General features: G+C 38.6%; 1 protein-coding gene across 2 annotated transcripts in view; it reads right to left on the reverse strand.

Moving 5' to 3' along the window:
* The window catches only part of PTPRR (protein tyrosine phosphatase receptor type R), a 361,573-nt gene that overhangs the window by 142,553 nt on the left and 206,364 nt on the right, over positions 1-12,656 (reverse strand). For both annotated transcript variants that reach the window (XM_007503044.3, XM_007503046.3), the window contains one exon: positions 10,180-10,442. In XM_007503044.3, the coding sequence (XP_007503106.1) occupies positions 10,180-10,442 (263 nt within the window). The remainder of the gene's footprint in view (positions 1-10,179; positions 10,443-12,656) is intronic.

Genomic DNA, 12,656 nt, shown 5'->3' on the forward strand with positions numbered 1-12,656 from the left:
CCTTTAATGTTCCATGATTTATATCACAACCCCTGCAGCAATTTTATCGCTAATAAAGCCATCTGCCTGCAAGATATGTCAAAAGATATAATGCTTCCCCTACGGAGAACACAAAGATTATAAGATTTTCATAAGAAGCCATCAGAACTCATTTCCCACTCAAAAATAGCCATGAGCTGCTGTGCCGTTCCAGACCAGTGCAGCCACTAGGTGGCACTCTTCCTACATTATTCAAGAAGAACTTTGCCGGGCAAGGGAAGCATTCCTAGCTCAATTTAAATGAAGCACAGAGAATGACAAATGATTTCTTATGGAAACTACTTTAAAATTGTCTACAATAAATCAGGAGATGCTTATAAAATACTGCCAGGGAAGAAGACCCTAGTTTCGAAATGATTTCCTGTAGGTCAAAGCCCATCTCTTAGTCACCTACCGGGGTTGATCCATCTTTCTTCGGGCTGATTAACTAGCTAGCACTGCGACAGATGTATTGTACCATGATGCGGAGACCTCTGCGGACAGTGGCACGAATCGTCCTTGACGGCAATGAGGAGGCATTCAGTGAAAGAGGCACACTTTGTACCTTGACATCCTCGAGACCATCCCCGCTGGCCGACCATTCATCCAAGTGAAAACCGCTCAGCCCCCAGGACCCGAGCTCTTGGTACAAGTGTACAAAATGCTGACTCAGACTGTCACCGGCGGCAGGCAGCCAAGGGCGCTCTGGGAATTGGACTCCACGTTTGGCCTGAATAAAATCCTTCCAAGGTTTCACAGCTTCACTTAGGTTTTTCAGTGGGTTGGTTAAGGTTGATGACACGTTTATATTCTTCCCCAGAAAATATGTGAAATTCCATTAAGAAGGGACTGATTTCTATCTAGCAATGGCTGATCCCTGCCCGCTCCCTGCCTCGCTTTGTGTGGGGGACTGGTACAAGGAAGAGGGTCCAGGGCTTTTACCCATGTAGGGAAATCCCGGGTGAGAAAGCTCCCGCTGCCCATTCAAATGGGCAATTAGGCTGTAACTTTTAGAGGGTTGCCTGGAGGTACTGACTTGGCATATGTGTCAGAGGTGGGAAAAGAATCCAAGTTATTTTGACTTTCCCTTCTCTATTCAGTAGGTTAGGTAGTCTCTCTTGAATGTAGGAAACATTTAATAAATGGTTGTTAGATTTGAATCTGGGCAGCTAGGTGGCATAGTAGATAGACTACCAGTCTGGAGTCAGAAAAACTCATCTTCTTGAACTCAATTCTGGCCTCAGCTATGTATTAGTTTGTGACCTTGGACAAGTCACTTAACCCTGCTTGCCTCAGTTTCCTCACCTGTAAAAATGAGCTGGAGAAGGAAATGGCAAATCATTCTAGTATTGTTGCCAAGAAAATCCCAAATGGGATCAGGAAGAGACTGACATGGCTTAAAATGAATAAAAACGACAACAGACTTGAATATGTAGATTGTAGAATAAAATGCCCATATTTCTAGCCATAGCTACATCAAGATAGTTAAATTAACCATCATTCTTACTAAAAATATGAAATCTGTAGAATTTATAATAGCTATCATAGCTATCAAAAGTGTTTTAAGATCTCTAAAAGCTTTTTACATATCTGATTTGATCCTTGCAACAACCTTTGAAGTGGGTCCTATTATTATTACCATTTACAGATAAGGAAACTGAGACTGAGAAAAGTTAAATGATTTGCCCAAGGACACTAAGCTAATAAGAGTCTAAGACAGAATTCAAACTCAGGTCATCCTATCTTTAAGTCTATTGCTTAATCCACAAAGAAAAATAAAATGTTGTTTTTAGTAGACAGAAACATAATGCTCTCTAGAAATAGACTTGTGTTACAAAATCATCATTTTTTCAATAGTCATTATGTTCCCACCAGTAACCACATAAAATTTAGCATTTTCTTTTTATATAACTGGAAGAAATTATGCACATTAGTTGGAATCTAAGAGGGATGGGAATTGGAAAAGGTTGATAAAATTGAATGAGATGCTAGGTATCTTCTTATTTTATTGAAGTGGAAATTGTGCCAGCGGTGTTAAGTGATTTGCCTAAGGTCACATAGTAAGCTGTGTAAGTGACAGATGAAATCCAAACCCAGGACCTTTGAGTCTAAATTCACTGCTTCCCTCCTGCCCTCTCTTCCTCCTTCCTTCCCTCCCTCCCTCCTTCCCTCCTTCCTTCTTCTTTCTAAAATTTTTCTCTCTTCTCTCAGTGGTATTTTTAGCCTTGTAAGAAGAAAAGACCCCTTTTTAGATTTTTTATTTGAACGCTTCAAAAACCCTGTCATGGGTACCTATCAAAAATTAAAATAAACCTATTGCTACTATCAGACAGTTTAAGATACAGTATAAAAACAGTTTCAGGAAAATCAAAATGATGTTTACTGTTAGCAAAAGAGTTGATCATATTTTCTGTTTTTCCTCTTTCTGAAGTCATTGATTTAACTATTTTATGAAAAGATAGAACAATAATAAAAATGTTAAATGTCAAAATAATACAGCAAAGCCTTTTCTCCTTTCAGCCACCATTCTAAACTCTTCTTCCTCCATCTGCTCTATCTCCTCACCATCAACTGGCCAGTAACTCTCTCCCATATTCTCCACCTACTTCCTTGTCAAAATCTATAAAGCATATTCTATAACTAGCTAGCTTTCACAAAACAGTGATCTAGAATTGAAATTGTCCTATGTGATCCAAGCCCAGTTTAATTGAAATAAAATTTTCTCTGATAGTCTATGATTTCTCTTAAGTAGATTTCTTTTTTTAAAATGTTCTTGTAACAAATAATCATGATCAAGTAAAATAAATGCACATACTTTCCATGTACAAAATGCATTTCTAGGCTTTTGGCCCAGATGGCTGATTGAACAGAAGCAGGCAACCCAGTTCCTACATTATCTACTCCAGTAGAAATCTTAAAGTAGTACCAGACCCACTAGTGATCAAGAGCTCCAATGAGAAACTACAGGAAATAAATAAGTAGAATTAGAGAAAATAATTTATATAATGACAACAACTCTGTAAAGAAGAATGACTTTGAAAGATTTACAGAGTTCTGAGCAATTCAATGACCCACCATGATTCCAAAGGACCAGTGATGAAATATGTTACCCTTCTCCTCACAGAGGAGTGGAATCAAAATAAAAAGTGGACTCAAAGTAAAAACTCATATATCTTTGGATTGATTTAGGTAATCAAAGTATTTCTCTGGGTCTCCCTTTTTCAGATGAAAAATGAAGAAATTAGATATCTTCCTAAGTCAGTGATGGTGAACGTTTTAGAGACTTAGAGACACCGAGTACCTGAACTGAACCTTCATCCCACATGTGAGCCACCCCTTTATCCCAGATGAGGGAGGAAGAAAGCACTCCCATTGGGCTGCTGAGCAGAGGGGTGACTGATGTGAGAAATGTCCTCAGGTACATGTGGAAAGGAGGAAGGGAGCAGCCCCCTCTGGCATATGCTAGTACTTATGCCATAGGTTCACCAACATAGCCTGAGGTTCATTCTGGGGTACACAGGTAGAAGATTGGCTCTCTGGGATGGGAGAATAGATAGAGGACATCTTTTTAAGTTTAATTTTCAATATCAATATTTTCTCCATCATTTTCTTAACAATATACAAAAACAAACCAAGCATGTCCCAATTTACAACTTTGTCCATTTCCAAAGTGTAAATGCCAATCCTGAAAATGTAATGATTAGCTTTCTAGTACAACCAGATGCTAGCACACCCCAAAATGGATTCTGTGATCCTGAGAACAGACTTCTTCACCCCAGCCATAATCCATTCTGCCACTGCTGTTCCACCTTCCATACCAGACCTTCTCTGAGCCAGAACTCCTGCCTGGGGCCATATTGCTACCCTGCCTCCTGGTACATACTTAACCAATCCCTGCCCCACCTTTTCCACCCCAAGCTCCAGGAACTGTTTTCAAATGAACAGGATCTTTGCTTCAGGAAAGAGCACTGAGCTGGTCCTATTTTTTCACTCATCATCATTGTGACTTAGCAGACCACAACACCCTTCCCTGTTCACTATTCTCTTTCATGTGGCAAATGTTTATACTCCTAGAACTTAGTACCATGCCAATGAATGCTTTTTTCTTTCTTTCATTCAAAATCTAAAATTTATTCAAGGATCCAGGTGGTCATAAAAATGGTTTGTCAGCTTCCCTTTAGCAAATAAGGACCTATTTTCCCAACTCCGTTCATTTGTATGCATTACCTCATCTTTTCACCAGCTGATGAGTTGAGGACTTGATGTGAATGATGGAGAACCTGCATGTTAGGAATTAGGAACCCAAGAACAATGCTGTGACTCCACTAGGGGGAGCAGAGAACAGACTCCAGTATTCAAGGAGCAAGCCATGGTAAATAGGGACTTTGAACTTGTGTGCCAGAATTTATGACATTTTCTTGGCAAGAACTTTTGTTTGAATCCTTCTCTTATTTCAGATTTTTTTCCCTCGAAAGTCTGGGAAGTTCGCTCTGGTTGTTCTACTTTTCAATCCCTCTAAGACTACATACTTGCTATGTGTATCATAGCTTTCCAACACAACTGAAAAATGAAATTAAAGTGTGCCACTGTATAACTCAAGGAGGGAAAGGAAGAGCACATTTAATATCTGTAGGCACTGTGGCAAAGTAGAAAGAATACTAAATTCGGAATTGGTAGCCCTGGGTTCAGATCCTCTCTCTTCTGTTGATTATTTTCTTTAACACAGAAGAAGTCTCTTAATCTCTTTGGCTTTCTATTTTTTCCCCATATCTGAAAAATGAGGATTTGGACTAGATAGCTTTAAAGGTCTTCCAGCTCTAAACCTATGATGCTACTTTGGGCATCAGGAGTCCACAAGAGTGTGCAGGAGTCTAACTGCTACCACTAAGAAATGCCTGTGTATTAAGCATGTACTGTGTATTAAGCAAGTACCGTATATCCTCAGTTGCTGAGCACTGAGGATACAAGAACTATAGAAACAGTCCCTGCCCTTAAGGAACTTACATTAGAGTAGTTCAGATGACATGTAGATAGGTAGATAGAGAATCTATGGAAAGTAATCTAAGAGGGGAAGGATCCAGGAACTGGTGAGGCCAAGAAAGAACTGCAACCTGTAGCATTTGGACTGAGGCTTCAAGGAAGCCAGTGATTCTTGAATATGGAAATGAGAAGACAGAACATTAAAGGCACAAAATGGTAGATGGAATGTCATTCTTGAGAAAGAGCAAGGGTTCTTCCTTCCCCAAAAGCTCTTGATCATAGAGTAAATGGAGGGAAGTTGTGTGAAGAGTATGAATATAGAAAAGGGCTATGTTGTGAAGATTTTAAATGCCAAATAACGGGCTTTCTATTTGATAGTTAAGGAAATAGGGAACCATTGGCTTTCATTATAATGTCCCCAATAATATAAAAAAGAAAATACCCCATATTGTCCTTGTTCAGGCTTTGTTTTTAAGAGCAAATATTGAGAAAATAATAGAAATATGGCTGTTTACTGATGATTCTTCTTCTTTAATAGCTACTTTGCAGTTGTTCAGCCATTTTTAGCCCTGTATGACTTTGTGACCCCATTTTGGGCTCTTCTTGGCACATGCACTGGAGTGTTTGCCATTTTACCAGTGAGGAAACTTGGGTTAAGTAACTTGCCTAGTCACAGAGCTAGTAAGTTAGAAGCCAGATTTGAACTCATGAAAATGATTCTTCCAAGTCCAGTACTCTATCCACTACACCTTCTAGCCTCACAATATACTAGCTTCTTAAAGATCACCTAAAACAGACAGGCATTAAGTACTTTCCATTTTTAAAAGCAGGGTTTGTGTATGAGGCTTGGGGAATAATAGGAATGGAAGGTGGGAATCCATAGGAGGAATCCATAGGTGGGAATCCATAGGAGGAATCCATAGGTGGGAATCCATCTGGGAGGAAGAATGGAAAACATTTGATAACTGACAGAGTTGGTAATCTAAAGGAAAGGGAATCAATTCCTGCGTGGTTCTGTTGGGTTTTTTTTAAAACCCTCAAAGCAAGTTCAATTCATGTTTGAAACTTTAATCTATTTATGCCTTCCTTTTTATTTTTTAGTGTCCCCTTCTTTCCCAATTAGACATATGTATTTTATCTATGACTTTTCTTTATATCTGCCTGTCATCTCTTTTGGAGATAGGAGACATTTATGTAGCACAATCATAACTGACTCCATCAGAATTCACTTGACTCTTGATGCTACCATTATGGCTTCATAGCAACTTTAAGAGAAACAAAATTTCATGCCATCAAAAGAGGATAGATAGTTACTTCACTACAGCAACAGAAGAAACTGAGCTCTAACTTGATGTGGAACAAGTAACAAATGAGTTTTGTGACTTCATGTTCTGCCCAGAAGTCTTCTGGACTCTTAATGGTCCTCACAATCCATATCACACTTGCTACCATGCATTGCTCTCTCTCAAGGCCACCATGTTTCTGTTTATGGCAGGACATATGGTAGTGAGAGCTGAAGAGTAAGGGAGAATTGAGCTGGAAAGGCATTTCTTCGCGTGAACCTTCTTTATTTATTGGACACAACCCAAGTTTCACTCGTAATGGCACTTATTCATTCATTGATTCATTCTTCATTTGATATAAGGTACTATGCCAAATACTACAAAGATGAAATGAGGTATCATCCTTACTGTCTCCAACCACAATCATTCATTTTAATTATAAAGTGGATCTTGAACACTCTGATACTTGACATTTAGAAGTAGATTAAACCTGAATGACAGTCCGAGTAAAAATAATAGCTGGCTGGCATAATGGTAAAGACCAGTGTGGTAGACAAGAAAACCTGGGTTGTTCCACTTCTGTCTCTGACATATGCTAGTTGGGTGACCTTGGGAAAGCCATTTAATGGCCCTGACAATTCTGGAAGACTGTTCAGTTACAGATGAATCGCAGACCTACATCGTTTGAGTGAGTTTACACACAGGGACTTCTCTATATCAATGACATCACAGGTCTATACTCCCTCCCATCCTCAAGCTGATATTTATACAGTGCTTTAAGATTCATAAAGCCATATATATGTATATATATATATATATATCAGATCATTTAATCGTTAAAACAAGATAGATGTTATTATTATCTTCATTATATAGATGGGAAAACTGAGACCCTGAGACATTGAACAGTTTGCTCACTGTCACAGGACAAATAAATATTTGAGGCAGGATTCAAAGCCAACTTCAAGTTCAGGTTCAATGCCTAATGCCACACTGTCTTCTTTCCACAAAAAATTTCCAAATGTTTTTAAAGAAAACAAACAATATCTTTTTAAAATGATAGTTAGGGTATCAAGGAACTAAAATGAGCTTCATAAACTTTTTTGGAGTAACTTTCATTTTACAGCTTAAAAAACTGAGATTCAAAGAGGCTAAGTGGTTGCCAATGATCATAAGAGCCACAGCAGGGACTAGAACCTACATTTCAATTCTCAGTACTTGTAACTCTTAAAGAAGGTTCTCTCTTCCCTATTAGACAGATGACTAAAGAGAAGTTTTATAGCTTCAAGTGAAAGAATGGCAGAGATGGTCCCAAACGAAACAGTAAATGGTTCAATGAGAATTGATTGAATTGAGCAAGTTTCTTTAACCTCTCTTTCCTCATCTATAAAATGGGAATAAAAAGAGCGCCTCTCACCACCACCCCGGAGTGATAGCAAGGATACAATGAGATATTTGTAAGGTGCTTTGTAAACCTTAAGGTGCTATACATTATGATAGAAGGCTAATTATACTTTTTACTTTTTAAGTATATTTACTGCCTAATGGTAATGTTTATAGACCAAAACAAGATTCTGGATGACCAAATTTATTTTCTGCCCTTCTGAGAGTCCTGAACCACATTGTGTGTTTGCATATCATTTGATTTGACAATGTGTATGTGAAAAAGTGCTATTTATGTGGTAGGGATTGCAGGAGATACAAACAAGGGCTAGTTTCCATATTGAACATCTGCTTTATGAATTATGTACTTGATCTCAAAACCCAAGTCAAAAAAACAATACTGGGAAAGTGAAGATCTCCAAAAACCAGGAGAGAAAAATTAGAAAATCATTGAGTTGGAAGGTCACCTTGTGCCATCCCTGAAGTAGGGATCCCTCTGTGGAATTCCCAAGTGGTCCTCTAGTCTAATTCTGAACTCTTCCAGGAATGGGAAGCTCATTATTTTCTATAGCAGTTTATTTAATTTTAAAATAGTTCTAATTGTTTCATAGCTCAGTCAGTCAACAAGCATTTTTATTAAGTGCTTGCCATATGCCAGAAACAATGCTAAGTTTTGGGAATACAAAAAAGGGTAAAAGATAGTCCCTGCCCTCAAGGAGTTCATATTATTTTGTGGAGGAGGCAACATGTAAATAACTGTACAGAGAAGATATATAAGTGGCAACGGAAAGATAGTTCTTTCTTACTCTTTCATGAATTCATCCTTTTTTGGAATCTTAATAGATTTGCCCTGTGAAGAATGTCTTCTTCTTCATTATGACTTCTTGTTGTTTAGTTGTTTTATTCATGACCCCATTTGGGGTTTTCTTGGTAAAAATACTGGAGGGGTTTGCCATTTCCTTCTTTAGAGATGAGGAAACGGAGGCAAACACAATTAAGTGACTTATTTAGGGTCATACAGCTAGCAAATGTTTGAACTCAGGAAGATATTTTCTGACTTGAAACCTGCCATTTTATCCACGGTTCCACCTAGCTCTTTATTTGGATATCTATTAATATGTTTGAAGAAGGCAATACTGCCATGATTCTCTATTCCTCTGATTGCCAAGCCTTTTCATCTTCGTTCCAAAAGTCCCTAGTTCTTTCAACAGAAAACTCTGCTTTGGGGAGTTCCCAGTGGTAACCTCCCTGTACCTAAATTCATACAAGATACATTTCTGCATACACTAATTTATTTTTGCAAAATTTCACAATGAATTAAATACCATGAAGATGTTAATTAATTAATTAGCCCTGCAAAAACTCTTTTGGTAAAGAAAAAGATTAGATCCTGCATTGTCAAAGGCTGTGTCAGTCAAGTCCCACCAAGCTAGAAAAGTATCGAGGACAGGGCAGATAAAAGGACTGGAATAACTAAGCTCAGGAAAAGTGTGGGGGTCACTGGTCTATATCTGATACAATGGGCCACTCTGAACCAGAGGGTTTAAACAAATATTTTTATTTTCACTAATAGCTTTCTAGTTCCCTCAGGTAGAAGCAATTCTCCCGGTGATTTAAAAGTGGTTCAAAAATTAAAACTAAAAAATCCTGGTAGGAGAAAGGTAAAAAGCCAGTCAGCAAGGGGGCTCAGGAGCTCCTCACCAATATCTCAAAAAGACTTTTATACTCCTCTTGCCCAAATGGACCTCCACTAGGACCCAGATCAGTTTGGGTCTGAACAACATTAACCTCAATGGCCCCAGGTGTGCACTGCAGTCTTTTGGCAATGGTCCCAGATAGTGTGGAGGGAATAGGATGGAAGGGTGGCTAAATCCGATCTCCTCAGCTTCTGGCTCACAATGCCAGCAAAATGCCAACGTATTCATCACTACAAGGGTGGTGATCAGGTGACAAATTTTGGTGGTGATGAATGGGCTGGAGCCATAACAACTCTTGAAACCCTTTATTTGATTACAGATTACAACCTGCTTCAATGAGAAACTGGACAATCTGGTCATTGGAATTCACTTTGAGGCTTCAAATTGTGGCCCATCTTTATAAATGATTTGTGAAGACAGATGAACCAATGAGGAAAAGAATATCAATATTCTCAGACATCATGTCGGTCATCCATAATGCAAAAGAAAGCAAAGTGGAAGATAGGAAAGTGAATTCCTGCCATAGTGTGATGTCGGAAAGACCCAATTTTCTCTGGATCATACAAGAGATGAGCACCCATAATGTTTGCTTCTTTGATAATTCAGTAGAATCACAAGTGATGAAACAGCTCAATGAGTCCAGTGTATAAAACCCATCTCTCCTGACAATAACTATTATTTCTGAATCCCGAGCTACTAACACAAACATTCCCAGGTGGAATTAACAGACTAAGTCAATCAGTCAGGTCCAATTCAACAGCACCTTTGTAATCAGGCTGTGACTAAGCTTGAAAGTGGGTTTAGAAGCGTTCCCTTACCTCTCCTGAAGTCCTACAGGCTTCATTTTGAAAGGCGATGGACTGGTAGAAATAGCAGGCTTGATTTCAGGAGTGCATCGGCCTTGGGGGTCCACTATGACGTTCACCACTTTAGGGGCGTGCTCAGGCTGGACCATGCTGTTGACCGTCTTTGTGTCAGATTGGGTGGCTTGTAATGGGATGGGGGATAGGTGGATCTCCTGGTTTTTCTCTTTGTCTTGTCTCAGAGAAAGCTGAAATTTTTCTTTTAATCTATAAAGAACCTGTAAAGAACAACAACAACAAAAACAGAATAGCAGTTATTCTCCCACTGATGGAAAAAAAATCATAGGAAGTGAAAAGAAAGTCTTCGTCATTCCCCTGCCTTACTCTGCAACAAAAGATAAAGTGAAATGAGATCCATTAGTTTGAATTTTTAAAAAAGGTTTTGTATTGTTTTCTTGATTACTACTATGAAAATTTTCCAAAATGATGTTTGTAATGTTATTTACTGTGAACATAATATGTTCATTAAACATTCACAAGAAATTGTTTTTAATGGATCTTCAGAATAAACTGGATTTATTTTGTTAAGTATATTTCACTATTTTTAATTTAAAAAGAGAAATAAAAAATTCCAATAAAATATACGGAGAAAGGATATGTTATATGGACCATGCCACAAGAGAAGTGAGAGCAGCATATTGTGATGGAAAGAGCCCTGACTTTGTATACAGGGGACATGGTTTTAAATGTTTGTTGTGCTTTATTTGCTGAGTAACCTGGACTAATGGCTTCCTTTCTTCTTTAGCTTCTTCATCTTAAAAATGAGAAGGTTAGGCTGCATGATCTCTAAAGAGTCTTCGAACTGTCTTGTGATCCTATGCATGTGTTCTTTTTTAAAAGGAGTAAAATTCTCTGAAATAGTTTAAAGGGTTTTTTCATTGTACCTGTGAATTTACTGGTATAGGAAACTGGAAGAATGTAAACTCCTTCTACCATCATAGAACAGCAGCTCCTTTCTCACTTTATTCCTCTGTAACAGCTACATTGCTGCCTGAAACCAAAGGTCCATCCTCTGGAGTGATTAACTATTCCATAGCTGGAATTCTCACTCTTGGGCTCAGCTGTCCTGAGTGGTAAATGCTTTCACATGGTCCACTGTTGTAGGTCTGGTCCGGTCCAGCCATACTTCATTCTGTGATCTGGCCATCTCTTCATCAGCCATCTTGATAGTGTGTCTATACCTACCATATTGTCCTGCCTACACTTCCTTCTCCTATTTTCCAATTCTGAAGCCATAGTCTAATCCATTGTTATTGCAAAAGATATGCCAAGCTATTTTTTTTTAACCCTTACCTTCCATCTTGGAGTCAATACTGTGTATTGGCTCCAAGGCAGAAGAGTGGTAAGGGCTACGCAATGGGGGTCAAGTGACTTGCCCAGGGTCACACAGCTGGGAAGTGGCTGAGGCCAGATTTGAACCTAGGATCTCCCGTCTCTAGGACTGAGCCAAGCTATTTTCTTATGGTTCTACTAATTATCTCAGTAACTATCCAAAGCTCAATATTCATCCCTGGCCACCAATTCCGTATATATATATATATATATATATATATATATATATATATATATATATATATATAATCCCATCTTGTACAGAATGTCCATACCTCCAAGGAGCTTCCTTCTAAAAGCAGGAAGACTACTAGTTGGGACCTTCAAGGAAGCCAAGGAGGAGATGAGAAGGAAAGCATTTCAGGCATGGGGGACAGAAAGAGAAAATGGCCCCAGAGATTGAGTGTCTTGTATGAGGAAGAACAGGGAAGTGTGCGCCACTGGATTGTAGAGCATGTGTCAGGGAGAAGGTGTAAGAAGACTGGAAAAGTAGAACATAAGGGTTCAGTACTGACAGCCTACATTTATATACCATTTAAAGACTTATAATCACAGACCTCATGGCTGCCCCGTAAGGTAGACAATGCAAATTAGATTATCCCCCATTACGCATAAAGGAAGTCACAGAACATTTAGGTGAATTGCTCATGAGTCTTCTTTTCTCTCAGGTAAGCATCCTGAATTTCTTCCCTTGTGGACTTTCCCTACAAGAATAAGAACTGGACTTAATGATCTCCAAAATTCCTTCAAGCTTGAATGATCCAAATTTTATTTCTGTAGGTGAAACCCAACTTTTATTTTGTAGGTAAAACCCAAGATGAGAGGACACAGAAACCAAGGCTCCTAATTTGGGAGTAGCAAAACAAAGAAACATTTTATTAAACACCTGCTATGTGCCAGGCACTGTACTAAATATGTGATCTCATTTAATTTTGACAAAAAGTCTTGGGAGGCAGATGCTATTATTATTCCACCTTAATAATTGCAGAAGCTGAGACATGAGAGGTGACTTCTCCAAGGTCACACAGGTAATAAGCATTTTAGGCCATATTTTATCTTATGTCTAGCTGTCTCCAGTTCCACTGCTCTATTCACTTTGC

Source organism: Monodelphis domestica, chromosome 5 (genome assembly GCF_027887165.1).
Source record: "Monodelphis domestica isolate mMonDom1 chromosome 5, mMonDom1.pri, whole genome shotgun sequence".
In the NCBI taxonomy this organism is placed as follows: domain Eukaryota; kingdom Metazoa; phylum Chordata; class Mammalia; order Didelphimorphia; family Didelphidae; genus Monodelphis; species Monodelphis domestica.